The sequence below is a fragment of the Scophthalmus maximus genome, chromosome 2, assembly GCF_022379125.1.
Source record: "Scophthalmus maximus strain ysfricsl-2021 chromosome 2, ASM2237912v1, whole genome shotgun sequence".
In the NCBI taxonomy this organism is placed as follows: domain Eukaryota; kingdom Metazoa; phylum Chordata; class Actinopteri; order Pleuronectiformes; family Scophthalmidae; genus Scophthalmus; species Scophthalmus maximus.
In genome coordinates, this window is record NC_061516.1 from 19,842,898 (window position 1) to 19,862,437 (window position 19,540).

Below are 19,540 nucleotides of genomic sequence, written 5' to 3' on the forward strand. Positions count from 1 at the left end.
ATCTCTAGCTTTGCAAATTAGGATGATCACGTCACATTTTGAATCTCTGTCATGATAGTAGTCTTTATTAAATGGCAGAAAACCATCCCTTACAAAAAAGACAATGCGCTAGTTGCTTCTTAGAATAACACCGCATCTCTGTGGCTACTTTCTCAGGGACCATGGAAACAGTCGGCGGGAGTAGTTTAAAATCATGTTTCACAGGAAAACTGGCTGGCGCTTTACTTGGCGGAGAGTTGGCAGATATTTTCTAAATCCTAAGCCGTGACAACAGTGAGCGCGGGGAGGTAGACAGAGAGAATGACAATGAGATGGACCGCAAATAAGTCATCTTGTTATTGCAAACTTTAACTTGAATCTTGAGTGACGCCTTGTCCAAATTCTCAAATATGCTTTAAACTAAATAACATAATAAGTCAGTGAAAAAATGCTGCTTTTAAGATTTATTTGATCATAAAAAAAAAAGCCTGCAGAGAAACGGCCAGCGCTTTAATCAAGTTTCCGAGGTCATTAAATATTGAGATGTGGCAGATGAAACAGCTTTTAACCCTCAACCTTAGAGTCCACCGACGACACTTGTGGCTCGAACAGCGAAAACCGAACGCCTGTTCACAAGGTCACGGCGACACCCACGCAATTTTCCACATCTAGTTTTCTGGATGCGGATGCCATGCATGGAAGATTACAGATGTGTCACACTAACGGGCCAGCACCGAGTGAATAAATCATCAAACAAGTGTACACAGATGACGCACGGCTGACATGAAATGCAGTTTAAGCCAGAGCTCTTGAATAATGTATTTCCACCTCGTGGAGTTGAAATTATGTTCACAGGTCATGTTTTGGTTTTTTCCTTTGAATATTTCTCGCTTATAATTTTATCACTACAGGATGAACTTTGACCTGTATGTGATTTTAATGCAACAGAATACACCCTGCATGCAGTGCTGTTTTAAAGTGACAATTAAACCTGCAATAACGGTCCTGGTCAGGTAGTGTGCAACCAGATTTTTGGGGTATTTTTGTGGGGGAGAAAACAGCTGTCTGCTGAAATAATATGATTATATCCATTTTAATCCAAATCGTGATCATGCCTTAACCTTAACCTAAGTGTAAGAGACCATTCTGTACAAATCATTCTCAATTTCGTATTAAAATTTACAAAAATTCTAAATTACAAAACTTCCGTTAAACAAAATGAATCAGCAAAAGGTCAAATCCTTGAACTTTCATGGATGTGGTATCTATAACTAACGAAACAGACCTTCTTCACATCTCCTTGGAGAAACATGAGGTCTTTCTGTTCGAATAGCGGGTCACTGGAGGATACAACTTGGGACGGTTACTTTCCCACTCACATCACATGGGGTTAGTGTGAGGACAAATCCAGCAGGAGGTCACCGCAAGTTCATTTGCATATCCTTAACTAATGCAGGCCTGAAACTTTGAGTTAGAAGGATGAATTAAACTTTTACCGAAAGGGATCTGCGAGTTTAAATCAAATAAACAACTTAGGGGCTGTGCTTGAGAGGCCGTCTTGATGTGGCACGCAGCTGAACGTCTGCCGACGACACACAAAGTTTCATAATTGATGCCATAATTTGTCCTGACGCGTCGTGATGAGCTCTTATTTTCAACACTTGAAAATTTCAATGCTCGCTTTGGTGCAGACATTCACCGACAGACACCAGGATTATCGAAAGCTCCTATTTTCCAGCGCAGCAGGGAAAATGTTGATATGCAAACTCACCAGCTGTTTTGACACCGTGTTAAGCAGCACTGATATGTACATGTTAGTTTAAAAGAGCATTATGCAACTTCTTTTACCTTAAAATATCCATGTCACAACCATTTTGATGATAAGTGACTTGTAATAGGGAGAATGGTGCCTCTCTCATTCCCATCACCCCAAACGTCTGTTTTTACACTATGTCACTTTGGTAAGTGGGTACAATCTCCTGTGTGAGCCTGACTAATAGTCAGAGGCACAGTCTGCAATATTCATCGAGGAAACTTTTTTCTAATCAGTTTGGTGTGTTTGTTATAGCAAAAGCTTTTTTTGGTTCAGGAAGCCAGGGATACACCTCAGTGAGTGGGACTGTCCAGACAGAGCTTTGGTCAAGAGATCGATAGGATTTGTTTTTTTCTGCACATGGAAACCAACAGAAGTAATCACCACATTTGGCCACAGAGGGCGCTGCTGCTCAGTAGAAGTTACATAGTGTTTTGCTTTAACGCTTGATGATGGGTGTGCCTGACACTTGGTGCAAAAAAACTGAAGCAAAACAGAACCAAACTTTTTGCTCTGAGTAGAACTTATAGACGGGAAGCGGAGACTTTTTGACACCCCGTCACTGAAAACTTCTTCTTTTCGAGCTCTGAGAATATCCCTATTTTTACCTGCATGAAACATGGAAGCCTCGCCCTCCACCCAAAAAAAGATTTTCACTTTTCACTTCAAGTCAGGAAAATAACTTATTAGTCAACATCTCTTCCCCTCATTTGGCCAGGTTCACGCCCCCACATTTGTCATCTATTGTGATGAGCTGTCTGCTTTGTCTGTGGTAAAGCTGCTGCAAACGTTGGAGAAGAGAATCTTCTCGAGGAAAAGTAACACAAGTTTCACTCCTTGTTTCTGACATTGCTATTTCTGCCACATGTTGTGACCCTATGCCACAGATAAATACACACTTTGGGCTGATGGTAATGACCATACCTCTTGCTCATGTGGGACAGACCTGCAGTTTGCTCATTTGCGGCCTGGTCTGACCATGAAAAGTGTTTTTATATGAGCACATTACTATTTATTGTGACAAAAAAAGGGATTTGAGAGAATCTGAAAAATGATAAAAACCTAAAATATACACCCTCAATAAAATAAACATCTGTTCTGCAGTGGGAGGCTTAAAAATCAATAGGACTGAACTTGCCTGCAGCAGACCTTTATGCACTAAGGTATGATTTGCTAATGTTTTGATGAGTATTTCTACAAAAGAGAGAAAGACTCGGTGTAAGATGTAAGATAATTTCATGTATCTATGCCTTCATGTAGCAGATGATCTCAACAGATTGTGAACATATACATTTGATACGGCTTGGTGCACTTCCACAGTTGTACTTTAAACCCCACAGCAACATGAATTCATGCATTTGGTTATGTGTGCGGTCTTGGGGGAATCAACCCCCCCTCGATTCTGCATACTCCCCACTGAGCAACCTTCCTCATGCAGACCCTTGCTCCCTTTTAATTTTTCCAGCATCCAACCCTTTGAACCAAGTGTTGCTTCATTCATTAATATTTATTTCCCCTTTACATCACTTTGATGGTGGAGCCTTTTAAATGTTTAATTTGGTTTAGAGCCATTAAACAGTAATGCTGGAGTCTTTTAATTCTAATGTACACATTATGGCACAGGCTGTGTGGGAATGACCTGCATACTCTGTATACTCCTATTCTCTACACGTCTCCGTTGTCTTGAAGCATCAAGTCCTTTTTCAGTGCAATCATTATAGCAGTTCACCTTTATCTAGCTCTCCATTTTTGTACTTCCCACGGATTTTAAATCAGTAACAGATAGTTGTGTATATCTACATTTGTCCTAAGTCCTCCAGCTTTCTCTGTTCGCCGGTTACCACAGGTAATTCCCCTCGCTAACACTCATGTCCCACGTCTCTCTCTGACAACACGTCATCATCTGTCCCTGCGTCGTCCGACACATGGCTCAGACGTGGACGCACTGAGGTGCACCATCTCAAAGACATCACAATAGGTAAATAGGCTTTGATGAGCAAAAGGCCTTTCAGTGAGGACGCAGTCACAGTGTGGGTCTGGAGTAGGGATGCATCCATAACGATACAAGTGTCAGATATCGAGTTCACTCCTGCGCTCGTGTACTAGTAATTGTACTCATGAAACTACTCCGATACTGCACCACCTCATACCACTTCACGACAACGTAGCATCCTTTAGAAGGTCGAGCAGGTAGGCGGCAGCAAGCGGAGGAGCGTTGTCAGCAGTTTGAAAATATATATTAACGTGGGCGAGGATGACAAAAGCAGATCAGACTGCAAACTATGAGTATCTGATGAAACTGAAACATGTTTTTGACCAGTCATTGAAGAAATGTAGTGGTATTAAACGCAAGCGACCAAACTAGACTAGACTTGCTCAACACGGAGCGATATAGCCATACACAGCGTCAGCAACAATCAACTGAATCAAGACACAAACCCTGCTCAAGGGGAATTATTCTGTGTCATCTAGCTTTTGGTCAGGAGATGGCAGTATAGCCGACTCTATACAGCCCACACAACCACTGACTTGTGAAATGGAAGAAGAATTTCTATATTTGAAAATGTTTGTGCATTTCCCCATTGCAGATTCTGTAAATAAACAACCCTTAACAGATTTAGAACTCAAATAAAAAGAAACACATAAGGAACCATGAGGAGAGATTTAAAAAATCCATATTTTTATAAAAAAATATCAAAAATCTAATTAAGAGTCTTTTTCACTGTCAGTTCATGTTCCAATTGTGTATCTGGTGTTTTTGTCTTGGGCACATACAAAAAAATAATAATAACTTGAGATCTCAGGAGGGAAAAAAGTTCTAATAAAACTAATTCTCATTGCTGAATTCCACGTGGTTGTCATAGTCCACGTGTCTTTTTCCGCTTAATACCAGTACCACAATGTAATAAACATATAAACTAACCCGTCTTCACTTTCTCTTTCCCACTTTTGTTTTTTCTCAATGACCAAAAATAACACGTTAAACATTTCACATTGAACCTTGTGGGGTTGTTAGCGGTTAGCCTAGCCTAGCCTAGCCTAGCCTAGCTTCAAGGCCGCAACTCAGCGACAGAAAGGAGCGGCTAAAACTGTTCCTTATCGTCACCTACAGCACATCCACTTCACATTACCACACTATCCTGACCGGCTTTTGGAATAAAGAAACACACAGCAGCTGACTCACCTGTGTCTCAGCTGTTGTGCAGATGCTATGGGTGTTTGTTTTGTTTCTGCGTTTGTTTGTATTTTTGTTTTTAAACTGCGGGTGATGCGTTTGAGGAACATTCGTAAATATGAAAACTTCTCGAAGGAACCTGGCTTACAATGTAGAGATGCCCCCTTCCCGATACCAATTTGGATACCTGAACTTTGAGTATCGGCCCCATTCCGAGGACAGGTTCTATCAATCTTCTCTGTCTTTGGGAGAGTTTGAAGATGATTAAGTGAGGTAAACGAAATGGATGACAGCATCCTTAAAGGTGACTTCAACACGATAATTAAGATGTCTGATGATGATGTGATGTGTGTGTGCGTGTGTGTGTGTGTGTCCTTTCATCCATTGATTTCCGTGGCATGTGTCATCTGTGTGCTTTAAAAAAAAATCCAGAGTTTTTAAAATACGGTGAAAAACAATTATTTGAGCTATTACAGTAAATAAAGTAGAAAGGGCTCCAGTGTGTGTGTGTGTGTGTGTGTGTGTGTGTGTGCGTCCGTCATTTCATTAATGAGCACCTTCCAGGCAGGTTGCTGTGTTGACAACTGGTGCTCTCCTTTCCACAGAGATGAGAAATGATGGTGGCAGCCCAAAGTCTAATTATAAAGTAAGCCTAACAAACCAATACCTCTCACAGCTTATTGCCATAGAAAAGCCATAATTTTCCAGCAACGTTCTTTTCTTGTGTGTCTTTCATGTGTTCGGCTTCTTCAGAAACGTGATGGTTGGTTTGTATTGTGCCGACCGCCGCCTCCTCCTCCTCCACCTACACACTGGCCGCTCTCATCAACGTGAGATATCTCCCCCCGGTGACTTTTTTCCAAGAAGTAATGACATCACCAATGGGTGTTGTCATGGTTATTAAACTATAGCAATGAGACTTTGAGATGTTCCATCTATTTTTTAAAATGCACATGGGAGGATGAATTGTGTAGTTTCTGAATATTCCTGCAGATACCCACGAGTAGAGTAAAGATTCAACGGTAAAACGTGTGCACGTTTGCTGGGAGCACATCAAAAATGCAACGAATGGATACCGTCTCTGTGTATGTTGATGAAAATATGTTTTGCATGTGTTTGGTCATCATACACCAAAAGTGCTGCACGGTTAAAATTCCGATGCTACTTGATGAAAAGTAAGAGGGTCAAAGTTATTACAGGAGGAGTACATGAACGTGTGTACTAATTTTCTACCAACAATCATTGAGATATTTCAGTCGGGACCAAAGCTACTGACAAACCAACCGAACGGCCGGCCAATATTGGCTTAGCTTGGCTAAGGAGTTATGAAATTCTACTTCCAGAAACAACCCCATCATTTCTGCAGCCTGCAAAGTTCTCACATTTGCAGGGAACGAGCGCAGTTAACTCGTTATATAAGACAGCAAGGCAAAGCAGGCAGATAAAAAGCAGTTGGAGTGGGGTGGTGGTGGTGGTGGAGGTGGTGGTGCATGAAAAGTCAGCAGCTGCAGCTCCTCCTTTACCTTGGTGAATTTAGATCAAAAGGGGCTTTGATATTTCCACACTGATGTACAGTTGTTTTCATAAAAGGAGATGTACGCTATGGAAGACATTTGCTTTTGGGGCTCAATACTGCGAGATTTCATACATTATTAATACAATGTCATTGTTCAGCGCAGATTATAAAACTAATAATTCACATAATGAGCAGAATTTTCCTCCGTAATCTCCAGTGAAGTCGGGATGACTGTAAAGAATGCCCCTGCAGGTTCCGCTGCTATAATGATATGTGTACAATGGTAGACAATTAGCTCCACAGTAATGATTATTATACAGTGGGTGGTTTCCGCCAAGTGATCTCATGCTATAAATTTTAATTTGTTTAATGCCTGAAGTAAACCCACACTCAATACTGATTAGGCCTACATTTAATTCCTCACCCAAGGTGCTATAACAACAGAGAAGTGATTTAAATGGAAATTTGCTTATTACATTTTAAGCGCTTTCACGAGACTGGTGATTTGAATTGATTTCTGAACAGGTATTTTTACAATAGCATGGCTCAGCCTATTAGAAATGGAAAGGGCGCCAAATATTCTGGCACATTATTCATTTCGTATGCGACCGGTATTATAGAAAGGAGCGCATTTGATGTTGAGAGCAATAAACTGCTTTCACAGAATAGATTATCGACCCCTCTTCCATTGAACGGCGGAAGAGAGTTTGATGCACTTGTGTGACGTATCAGGACAAGGTTAAATCTAAAGGCAAACACCCAAGGCTTACACTCCAATTACTGAATCAAATGCCAGGAGAGAGACCAGCAAACAAACTCATCTGGGAAAGGAAATGCTTGTGAGGTAGCGCCCTCTATGGGCTGTGTACAGGACCACAGCTGTTGAGGAGACTCACCAATGGCTGGTAGGTAACTCAAACTGATGAAGTGTTTGTCAGTTTGTCTGTTATTTTTACACTCGAGGAATAATTTCATATTATTTCACCTGCAGACAGAGTGCCTTAGTTCTTCTTTCTTTTCAATCGTTGTCTGCATTATTTAATATCTAGCAAGACTTCTGGGATCTTATTTTTTATTATTCTATTTTTTGCCAGTATTAAGATAGCTTTAATATAAAAGGCAGATGGAGACAAGAATCAGGCAGAAGCTCTAACTCAGAGAGTGAAAGATATTAGTTCCCACAAATTCCTAGGCAACTGCTGCTCTGCTTCCAAGATGATTTTATTATAAAATATTTTTTTCCCCCTACCTTTTGTACTCAAGAGAGCTTTTTGTGCAGCGGATATTGAAAACAGTACCGCTCCTGTGTAACCACACTGCCCCCTATTGAAGAAGAAAAAAAGACAACGCCAACATCACGCTTGGTGCTCCTCTGTCACAGAATGTTTCATCAAGTTTATCCTCTCAAACATTTCCCTTTCCATAAAATCAGGGCGAGCGAGACAAGAAAGTATATGCAGAGCCGACAAAACACCCCCTGAAATACAGAGTCTATTTTAAAACTACAAATGTTTGGTTTTTCACAGGCAACTTTCCTAAACTGTATCATTAAAGACTATTGCATGAGCCGTATTTTGCAGAGATAAATATTCCAAATAGCTAAACAAAACCAACCATGGCTTACCAAAAACTTCCTTCTCACTCAGGATTTGATAAGACACGTGGGCTATAGCACCTTCCACTGTTTTATGTTCATCCATTATGCCACATCAGACACACTGAGGACAACCTGCCACCTTTCTTAAACAGACCATGAAGTTGACTGAGCTGACCCCACTGTGATTTTCTTGATGTTTTCCATCTTCGGTGTATAACATTTAATATTATATGAAGGCGGAGAAAAAGGAGCACTAATATGTATTTGTGTTGTTCACATCCGCATGGCGATGACGGTCAAACTATGGGCTGCTCAGCGGGAGAGGTTTTTCAATGATAGGGGAATGGTTGTGCAATTAAATACTTAATTTTCTACAATGAAAAAAACATGACAGGGGTGAAGGGATGCTTTTGAATACTGGTGAGCGCCTGTCTGAACACTATAAACTGGCCTCTGTCTCCCTCCAGTGGTAGGCGGTAGATCCATCTTTAAAATGTTACTGTACGTTAATTATGACTATGTCAGCTGGCAGGAAGTCAGCCGTTCTGTCTTTTAATGATTCCGGCAGCCTTTTGATGGCCAACTTCCAGTGACTGTTCCTGTCTCTGCATTACCAGGGGTCGATAAGTGCAGAACACACAGTTCAGTTCTGTTGGCCGGGAGACATCTGCTAATCTGCTTCACTAATAGTTTTACTGTATTTGCACAACAGATGCTTATGCAGCCGAGGCCGGAAGGATAAACATTGAAAATATGACTATGCCTCCCTGGAAATGTTCCGATTAGAAATCACACATAAACACAAATTGGAGGCAAATGAGGTCACTTAGTTTGCAAGGGGGAAAAAAAACGTCCTCCTAAAAGTCAATATTTCATTCTGTTTATTAAAACTGCTCAGTAAGCATCCATCTGGTGATATTACTGGTCAAAAAAATCAGACCTCCCATATTTCAATATGAAGCAGATCCTAATAAGATCAAATGAAAGCAATATTTAATTATATTATGTATATTTCATGTACATTTTTCATCCAAATGCAGCCCAATTTTTACTGCTGTAAATTATCAAATCACTTCTTATAGGTGCCCGAACAAATCATAATATAAAAATGTTGAACCTCAACCTACTTCTGCAGTGTGGTTTGGAAGATTCATTTATTTTGGTGCTGCAGTAATGAAGTAATGAACTGATTGGACGATTATTTATGAAATTAATCATCAATAATTTTGATAAACTAGTAATCACTTAAGTCATTATTAAGGAAATATTTGCTGGTTCAGGCAAATCAACTGTGAGTATTTGTTGCTAACATGGCAACATGCTCACAAAGATAATTCTAACATTGTTTTGCTTTTGCGTATGTTATGCAGGTATGTGGTCGTACACAAAAAGCACTGGAGCAATTCAACTTTTGACCTGATGGCGGCACTAGATGAAAAGTTCAGGCCTCTCCGATGTTATGCTCGACATCCTGCAGGTAACAGGATAGTCTGTACCAAACTTCATGGCAATCCATCCAATATATGCAAGGACTTAAAGCCCCAGTGTGTAATTTTTGTAATTTTCTGGCGGCATCTGGTGGTAAAGTTGCAAACCGCAACCAACTGTGCAGCCGACAGGGGACACTTTATGGTTGCACACCCTGATTTCCATTTCCGGTTTCCGGCAGCGCTGAAAATTCAAAGCAAATGCGACGTATTCTGGACCGTTTTGTGCAACAACCAAATTCAACACGACGTAGCAAACACGGCGTCCTACACGGAGGTCGGGTCCACCTCATGTAACTATATTTAACTCATTCAAAGGTTGACGAAAAAACATTGGTTCTTTGTTGCAGGTGATATATGAACCCATAGTTATGGACAATATATTCAATTTCTGTGAATAAGTTCTTCTAAATATTACACACTGTAGCTTTAAGAATTAAAAGCAAAAATGTAGATTAAACGGCAGGGAATCCCCAAGGTCATTCTGGTGATTATCGATATCTGTACAAATTTCACGGCAATCCATCTTGATATGTACACGATCGAGATATTGTGATATGTACACGATCGAGATATTGTGTCTGGGGCTGATATTGTTATTTCTTTGACCTACACAAGAAAAAAATACAAAATTGATAAAATGAGACAGTTGACGGCAGTTATCTCAAAGGTTCTGCGTTGTGATATAGTCTGTACATTGAGTCCAAACAGTGAATTCCTGGATATCTGAACAGTCCCCTGTGCACCGCAGGCGCACATACGTGTAAGCTTAGCTAAGCCAGCGCTGAGGCGACAGTGCTCGCGAGGGGGCCTCAAAAGATAAAAAAAAGAAAGAGAAATACCATCTCAATTTGAGCCGACATGCAGTGATCAAAGTCGGAGACCAGATGTGACTTTAGGAACATAATGTGCTCAGCCGAGTGCACAAAGTCTTCTTGACAGGACAAAGTTGGTTCAGGGTTGACATTGATTTACGGTGTGGTGCAGAGTGTTCTTTGTCCATGGGAGCAGAGAGGACACACGGGGGGTCCGCAGACATATATTGCAGATTCTTTGTTAAAACTGATCGGATCAGACGGCGCTCAAACCATCACTGAGACATCTAACTCAACATGTAGAGTCTCCTTCTCTGTTTCATACTTGGGATCCGAGGAGCTGGAGCCGGAGTACCCCCAGGCGCTGTAAGTGTTTTCATCTCTTGTTCAAGCAGTCTGCCTTGACTCCCCGGTGGATATACTGTGGCACTGTAAATGGTCTTATATATGGATGTCCTTTTGAATTATTCATTTTTGAATGATCTATTAAACTTTGGATATGTACATTTTCAAAATGAGCAATTTATACTATAGGAGGATATAAAAAGTTCAAAAGATCCATGAGGCACTTGATCTTTTTGGAAAATTGCTTTCCCTCCTGTGGGGCCACCATACACACACACACACACACACACACAACACAAACACATACTCACACACAAACACAAATACTCACACACACACACACACACACACACACACACACACAACACACACACACACTCAAGGTTTTAAAGACTTTTTTTTCATATTTAAATGTTTCATTTCATTTATTTTATTTAGTTAATAAATAATTCAGTATGTTAAAATGAAAAGGTTTTATTTACATTTAGTTACGGGGGGGACAACGTGATGCCTTCAATTTTTTATATGTAATTTTAGTTTTTACTTGCCAAACAAGTAAACAAACTTAGAACTTGACGGCAAAAAAATATAATATCACATAATCTTATTATAGTCTGACCTTCCTACATTAATTTATAGTTGTAAAACTTATATTAGGAAGAATATTTATTTTTATTATATACCTTTGCGGTGTGTTCATTTTTACCTTACGGTAATTAGCAGTGCTACTGCTTTGTTCTTTCTCTCAGAGCCATTCTTAACCACCACCCTGAGCTGAGTGCGACAGATGCTTTCACCAGGTAGCAGCTTTAAACTGAAAACCGTGAATATCGACAGTTCTCCGCCCAGTCGCATTCCCACCGCCGATTGGGGGAGGGATGGAATGTGAACACACACTTCACTGTGCAAACATGTAAAACGTCCGATCGGCTGAGGCAGTGAAGGACCACGAGATACGGCTGAGATTACAAACGAGGAGAGCATGAGACTCTCAGTGAGACTGGAAGATAAAGAGAAGGACAGAGATATGTGAGGATCCGAGCCTCAGAATGTGTGAGAATAACCTTATGACACAAGGTTAAAAAAAATAAATCCTCGCCCATCTCATCTCAGCACTCACAGTGTGTGTGAGTCGAGAACAGTCTAACTTGACACAGCCACTGTGTTCCCACTGGCTGTTACACTCGGTCAACATGCAGACATGCTGCCTGTGATTCCTGCAGCGACCTTGGCTCACACACAGTGGTCAACATTTTTTTTCTTATCAGTCAGCTGTGTGAGGGAGACTGAGAGTGGAGAGCAAACACGTGTGCTCGCAGCTGTTGTCCGTCGGCTGGGGTTAACTGGTAAAGTTTGTTAACTGTACATCTACTGTATGTGTGGACGGAGAGGAACAGGCCGTTTCTGTTTCTTGACAGAAACCGAAAGCAGAGAAGCTGCCGGGAAACTGCGAAGCACGAATGTGTGCCAGTCAGAATATGAAATGATCTTGGTTTGGAATATTATTGAAGGACTGATGCATAGTTTGAAATCTGTACAAAAGCTCTCAAATTACTAATGTTTATAAAATATATGAAGTGGCACTGAGAAACTACAACTCTGACAGGTGTATGTGACATAAATAATGTATTCATATTCCCGTCATCACACATTAAACCTGGTGTGCCTGGGGGACTCTTTTATACAGAATGACAAACACTTAGTGTTTCACGCCTGAGAGTTTTAAAAAAATGAAATTTAAAAAATGAAAGGTTTGCATTTTCAATAGCTCATCCATTTAGGGATTTATTGACCTCAAACCACCTGTCATTGTCTGGGACTTCCTCTCACAACTTTCACAGCAGTCCGTTTGTGTAAATGGCCTGAGCAAATCCCTTAGCATCCTTATCAGTGAGCATTTCGCTTTGATATGCATATTTCAAGGTTTGAATTTTCAGTTTTTGGCTTGATCTTATCCCATACTTGTACTCTGGTTTTTAATTGGCATTTGTCAAACACATGAGAGGTGGTTTGATGTCAATAAATCCCTAAATGAGTGAGCTAAAGATTTAGTTTTAGTTTTAAAACAAAATCATATTAATGTATGGATGCAGCCCAACTTGGGGCCCTGGGCCTGTGTCCTGTGGGTTAGATCAGGAACCGTTCACAACAGCAGGAACATTTCTGGAACATTAATGAGGCGAGGGATGATGCCGGGGTAGAAGCAGAATCTTCCGGAGAGTTTCCCTGCCTGTGTTCTCACATATGGGCTCACTCGGGACAGTTTCCTGAAAGTTAAGAAGGTGGCTGGCGGGAAAAAGTTCCGCAAATAATGTCCAGAGCCAACTTTTGCATTCTCACATAAAATTTAAAAAAATTCAGGAGAATGTCAGGACTTCGGTGCTTGTCAACTTGTATAATGTTTGCAACAATGAATGATTCTGGTTCCTTCTGAACTCTACTCATAACTGACACGGACAGATGAAGAGTGTTGTCGTGATGTGTGTCTCTCTCTGCAGCAGAATCACTCCACACAATTGAGCGGGTGAAGAAAAGGTGTTGCACTTTCACCACCTGGAGACACAAGAACACTTTCCTGAATCACATCACACAAAAATCTGCCATTTCCAAGTGAGAGCTCGACCATTTTGTGCGATGTGTCCCGTATGTCTGACCCACTGACACAGTTCTGAGCGCGACTGGAAGGCGTCACGGTGACGTCACGGCGGGGCGGAGTCCGGGCTGTTGAAAACACAGGCTCCACCCCCTCCCCGCCCCACGTGACTCTCTGCTTCCGCCCCTTGTTTTGCGCTTCGGTTTAGTTTTTCCCCCCTCCTCTCTGCTTCTGCAACAGTTCATTTAAAAAAAAAAAACAACCCACTTCGCGCTTTTTTAATTGTTTTAAAAACCTCTTATTTCTCGTTGCTCTTTCCTCATTTAAATCTGTATATAATGCGGCCGCTCTGCGGGTCTTCGTCGCAAAACACGTCCGCCTCCGAGATTGTTGTCTCCGACGGAGCGGGATCCCGTTGTTCGTCCGTCTGGTTCTTCACGGCGAACGTGGATTGAGAGAAGAGAAAAGAAAGAGCCGTTTAAATGCACCTGCCGTCGAACAGGTCGCCCGCGTCTGAGATCCGAGAGGTAAGGTAGTGTCGCAGGAGGACGAGGGGGGTGTTTCCGTGTGCAGCTCGTTCTCCCGCCCGGGCGTGTTGTGTTGTCTGACCCGAACACAACCCCGCTCACACACCGGCGATTTTAAACGTTTGCCTTTTGCACGTTGAAAGCCTCGGTCCCTTTGAGCTGCCCGCAGACGTCTGAGGGGGAAGAAGAAGAAGAAAAAAGAAAAGAAAATGGCGATGTTGTTCATCAAACTTGACCCGTCGCCTGTTTCCTCCTACTCTTTCAGCAGTGCCTGAACACATCATTCCCCAGTTCATAATAATAACTGGCGCAAAAAAACAAAACAAAACAGTGAGCAGGTTTATGGGTCAGTAGGAACTCGAGTTGTTGTTTTGGACATCAGACCACGTTTGCTTAAAGTTTTCTCACCACTAGATCCTTTTGTTTTCTCACCTTTTTGGCGCAAATATTCATGGACTCAGCTGTTTGTTTTTTTTTTTAATTTTATGGAGGATTTGTTGATGGAATATTGCATCGTGACACTTGGAGCAGTCCGCCATCGTCACCTTTTGAGTTGACGCTCAATGTCTACATGCACAGACCTGCAAACATTGACACACACACATTGATATATTGAGGCATGTCACAGGTATTAAAGGGTTGATGTTTACATGATGGAATATTGCCGGAGTAATAGAAAACATTTCACTCTCCAAATCCTCTTGACCTGCATTTTTGCTGTTCTGTTTTTGTTGTTGACCAATCTGCTCACATAATCTCTCATCCCTCCCTCCTCCAGGTGTGTGTGCCCTGGGTGCAGCCTGGCCTGTGTCGTGTCGGCGATGAAGAACCCAGGAGCCGCCGAGAGCCGCCGGCTGCTCGGCCTGCTGGACGGAGCCCTGGTCCGAGAGGCCCGCCTCTGGAAGGTGCCCGTCTTCAAGAACGGACGCATCCAGGTGAGACACGCCCGGGGTCCGTGCACAAATCCAGCAGGCGCAAAGAATAGTTGTTGTGGGGTTTTTTCTCTTCTTCGTCTGTCATTTTCAGATGTGGATCTATAGAAACTCCTAACATCAGGGTTGATGAATAGGAGGTTTCACCTAGGCTGCAAAAGGGAATGAAGCCAGCTGACGAATCAGTGACCCCTAACCCTCTTAGTAAAATGAAAAGGAAGCATTATTCCTTTTTAAAATCACCAACAAGAGAGAGTCCATCATCCCATTTGTTTATGGTTATCATACCCGCAGACCTTTACCTCTTCAGCAAGGTGTTTATTTAATTAAGAGCCAAAAAGTCCTTTATAAAATCCACATTAGCTCTACTCCACAACTGCACAAGTACTACGTATCATTTTTTCAACGACACATACCGTCCTGAACCATTTTGGTTTGTAAAAATCTAGTAGTTAGACCAAAGCTTTACAATTTTCTAAAGAAGATTCAGGGTTACGGGAAGCTCCGGGTGACAGCTCTTCATGCAGGTGTCATTTATTAACCACCCGCTGTCTTCTTCCCCCCCCCCCCCCCCCAGGGTGCTGACATCTCTTCATCCCAACACCAAGAAATGATCCTTTGGCTCGGAGAAATGAGCAGACTGTTCCAGTTCTGTCCGGAGACCTTTGCACTGGGAGTCTGTGTCCTCAACCGCCTGCTGTCCACGGTCAAGGTAGACGAGCAGCGAACACATGTAACGCTTTCCAACCCCTTTGTGCCGGAGGCCCATTGTCCAGTAATCTAAACTTTTCTAGAACAAGCAAACAAGTCCAGTAATGGACAACATTTTGTTCTCCTTGTGAACTAACAATTTTCAGTATTCAGAATTTGTGCAATCAGCGAAAAAAAGACCCTTAAATATGATTTTTTTGAAATCCTTTTTTAGGCCCAGCCAAAATACCTGAAGTGCATTGCCTTTACCTCGCTGGTCCTAGCTGCCAAAATCAATGAGGAAGATGAGGTGAGATCACACACAAACAGTAATGTCAATTTTTTTTTAAAAAGGGAAAAAATAAAAGCACACTACAACGCCTTTTCAAAACAGTACGTTTATTTGCTTCCCTTTTTCGTTGGCGTCCGTTTTAACAGGTGATAGGTTCCGTCAAAGACCTGGTTGTGCGGAGCGGATGCAGCTTTTCGACAGCGGAGCTTCTGCGCATGGAGAGGATCATTCTGGACAAGCTGCACTGGGACTTGTACACCGCGACACCAGTCGACTTCATTCACATAGTAAGTTAGAATTCGGCAGATGAGACGAGCAAACAAAACAGATTTTCTTTTTTTCCTTCTTCTTCTTCTTCTTCTTCTTCTTGTTTTTTAACTGGACCTTAAGTCGTCAGAGCATTTCACGGGGAACTGGCCAGACGTTTGAGATGCTTTGTGAATTCAGGTCCCAATGGTGCCATAAAACACAGCAGTACAAAAAGCACATATTAAACCATCATGCTTGCTTCAAGGTGGTGTTCACATAACCCCCCCAGAGTACACAATTGGTCCTCGTAGAGATTGTGCATTTATTTGATTTAATTCTTTGTGCCCATGATTAATATAAAGTCAAAAATATGTCCTTCCTTCTTTTTTTTGTAACCAGGAGTAATGATAAATAAAATGTCTGTCACAAATTCAAATAATGAAATCAAAAGGTCTGATTACGGTAAGTTAATTCACGTTTGGTTTTCAAACAGTTCGGAATAAAATGGTCGGCATTACCCACTTGTTTTAGGTCAAATCTAATAGATGGAACAAATCAACCTGATTTAAATGACTTGATACCCTAAAGAGCACTGTTAGAGTGTCACGCCTGTGACTGTGTTTGCAAGGTGCCAGCAAAAAATAACAGGCGTGTTGCACATCAGGCCAAGGCACTTCTGACTAACTGTCACCTGCAGCCCCACAGTGGAAACCCAAACCCTGCTGCCACCAGAGGGACGGTGTTTTGTGTGTGTGTGTGTGTGTGTGTGTGTGTGTGTGTGTGTGTGTGTGTGTGTGTGTGTGTGTGTGTGTGTGTGTGTGTGTGTGTGTGTGTGTGTGTGTGTGTGTGTGTGTGTGTGTGTGTGTGTGTGTGTGTGTGTGTGTGTGTGTGTGTGTCTGGTGTGCAGATTAGATCATCCGCTTCAATGCAATCAAACCTCAAGAAACTTTACAAAAAAACATACAGGTTCATGGCACAATAATTCTTCATTAGCTCGGATCTGTTGCCCGAGGTCGACAGTAGCCACCGACCGAACCGTCGACAAACACATTATTCAGGCCGTCATGCAGTCGAGCTCGGGGCTGTAATCATAAATGCATTTTAACAAGAGGACAACCAGGATGTAATGATTGAAAGACCAGTGTTTAAAAGGCAAAGATGGCAGTTTGAGAAGATTTCGATTGGCCTAACAAAATTGGACATATGTATATTTTTTTTTAGCCACACTTGCAGCCAGGCCGCAACGTCGACCCAAGACTGTTCTTCATAAAACAAAACATAAATATATGATCATCGTGCATATTGTTTTCTTGTGGAGTTGATGAAAACACTAGATATAACTGAACGAGGAAGAAAAAATGGTTGTAGGCCTGCAAGTTGGATGCTTTATGAATACAGCCCGTCAATTTTTCCTGACATAAATACACACTTGTATTGATCCACACCACAGGAAGGTTTTCCATTCAGAGGATATTTAAAAACATAATGATTACTTGTCCAGGAAACTCCCGTTGATTTAAGAATCCTTGTTGTGCGTTCTGCACGTCGATACTCTCCCACGTTCCCTCGAGAAATGGATAAAAGAGTTAAAGATTTGTGACGATGTTGAAATTGGCGGAGGACAGAGATCATTTTCTTAAAGCCACAAACCATAAATCGTCACCAGGCGGCGTACCGTGGCACATTGGGACTGAATTGGACTGATTCAGCAAAACAAAACAAAAATGGCACTCATCTTTTTTACTGCCTTTTACTATTACAGTTTGACTGACTCTGGTGTCACGGGTTTACAGTGTGTGTGGAGTTATTGTTGTGGATCTATTATTGACCCAGCACTTCACTTTAAAGTCATACAAAAAAATCCAAGACTTTTAAAATAAAGGGACATAATGTATCAATAAAAGCTATAATAAAATAAAGACATTTTTTTCTCTATATATTATTCAAATAAATATTTAACTATACTGTTAATATCTCACAAATTACACCCCCCTCCCCAGACCTTGCCCTGCATTACTCTCCGTTTTCTATAAACGGTAATCAATAGAATCCGTCAGTAGTTTGTCACAGACTCTCCACCATGACACTTTGACATGAATAAACAGGAGGATTCACAGAGATGTCTTTGTCACCACCTTCTCAAATGCTTCGTATCGTGACATAACTGCTCTTTGCTTGCTACATTACCCTGAATCACACATTTCTTAAAACTTGGAGGCGGAGGAGGAGACGTTTAGAAAGAAGTCGTCAGTCAAGAGCAACTGTTTTTGGGGATTACTTGTAGGTTTCAGCGCCACATTGCTGAAAACCGACCCCCGGGCGATTTCCACTTCCTTTTGTTTTTGCTACAGAGTTAGAGACAAACCGAGCAGACGAGCGAATCACAATGCGAAACGACAGAAACACAAAAGACGTTCTGACTTGAACAAACTTAGAAGAATGTGTAGATATTTCCATTCACTCGTCAGTATCTGGATAGTTAGCATTCGAGTGTTTTACTGACGTGTGTGACAGAAGAATGAAGACGTTCTTAAAATCTACTCCAAACTTCTTTTTAACATCGAGCCCCCCGGTCCCCCCTTCAGGTTTTTATAGTTCCTGCCTACAGATGGGAACACAAAAGCACTGCACGTACAATACGAACAAGATTACTGATTCCTCAGGCAAGGGGCGGGTGGGGGGAGGGGGAGGGGTGGTCTTCACGAGTAAAACCTGATTGTGAGCGTCTCTGTTTCTGTTGAGACACTTGAGAACAGTAGACAGAATCACAGATTTCTGAGTCTCCTGGGTGGATGGGTATGAAGAGGTTGGACATTAAATGCACCGGCATATTCGATGCGTGTGAATTATGAAGTCATAGATGTCAGGGGTGAGAGATGGATGGATGCATCTATGGACAATGAGACAACAATGACATCATTATGCTAACGTTTTGGTCTCATTTCTCTTCCCTTCTCCGTTCACCTCCGACCCTAGTTCCACGCCCTGCTCGTCTCCGGCCACCCCCACCTCATTCCGTCCATCGGGCTCGACTCCGGCGTCCGCTGGGACCCGGCGCCGGAGCCCGGCGTGCTTCCCGCCTCGCCGGGGCATCAGAAGAGGCCCTCGGACTTCCAGGCGGCGCTGTGGACTAGGCAGGTGCAGCACTGTATGGCCTGCCACCAGCTCTGGCAGTTCAAGGGCTCCACGTTGGCCTTGGCCATCATCACCTTGGAGCTGGAGGCGCTGACGGCCGACTGGTTCTCCGTCGTCACCGACCTGCTGAAGAGAGCACAAGTAAGAGAAGTGCCACTCGCACGCAAAGGCTCGACTTGGAGCAAAGACAGCACGACATACAAAAGACATCAAGGAGGGAAATGTAGCCCAATCAAAACTTCTGTGTTGATATTATGATCAATAAAGCCAAAGATTGTTTTGAAGCAATTTAGAAACTGTCCACCAGAACAAGGTTATTTTTCAACTGTTATAAGTCCCAAATCGCAAATTGTTCATGATTCTTTACTAACCTAATCAAATTAATTATATCAATA

The 19,540-nt window shown here is 42.1% G+C and overlaps 1 protein-coding gene and 1 long non-coding RNA gene across 5 annotated transcripts in view; both read right to left on the reverse strand.

Annotated features, from left to right (window-relative positions):
* Nucleotides 1–5,198, reverse strand: part of LOC124849825 — a 222,929-nt gene extending 217,731 nt beyond the window's left edge. For 3 of the 4 annotated variants that reach the window (XR_007030403.1, XR_007030401.1, XR_007030402.1), the window contains exon 1: nt 4,977–5,198. This is a non-coding gene — a long non-coding RNA (uncharacterized LOC124849825). The remainder of the gene's footprint in view (nt 1–4,976) is intronic. The other variant, XR_007030400.1, reaches the window with a different exon arrangement.
* A 10,651-nt stretch (nt 5,199–15,849) lies between these two features.
* sept8a (septin 8a) overlaps nt 15,850–19,540 on the reverse strand; it is a 35,485-nt gene continuing 31,794 nt past the window's right edge. The window contains exon 10 of the mRNA XM_035625069.2: nt 15,850–19,271. Coding sequence (XP_035480962.1) covers nt 19,103–19,271 — 169 coding nt within the window. The 3' untranslated portion in view covers nt 15,850–19,102. The remainder of the gene's footprint in view (nt 19,272–19,540) is intronic.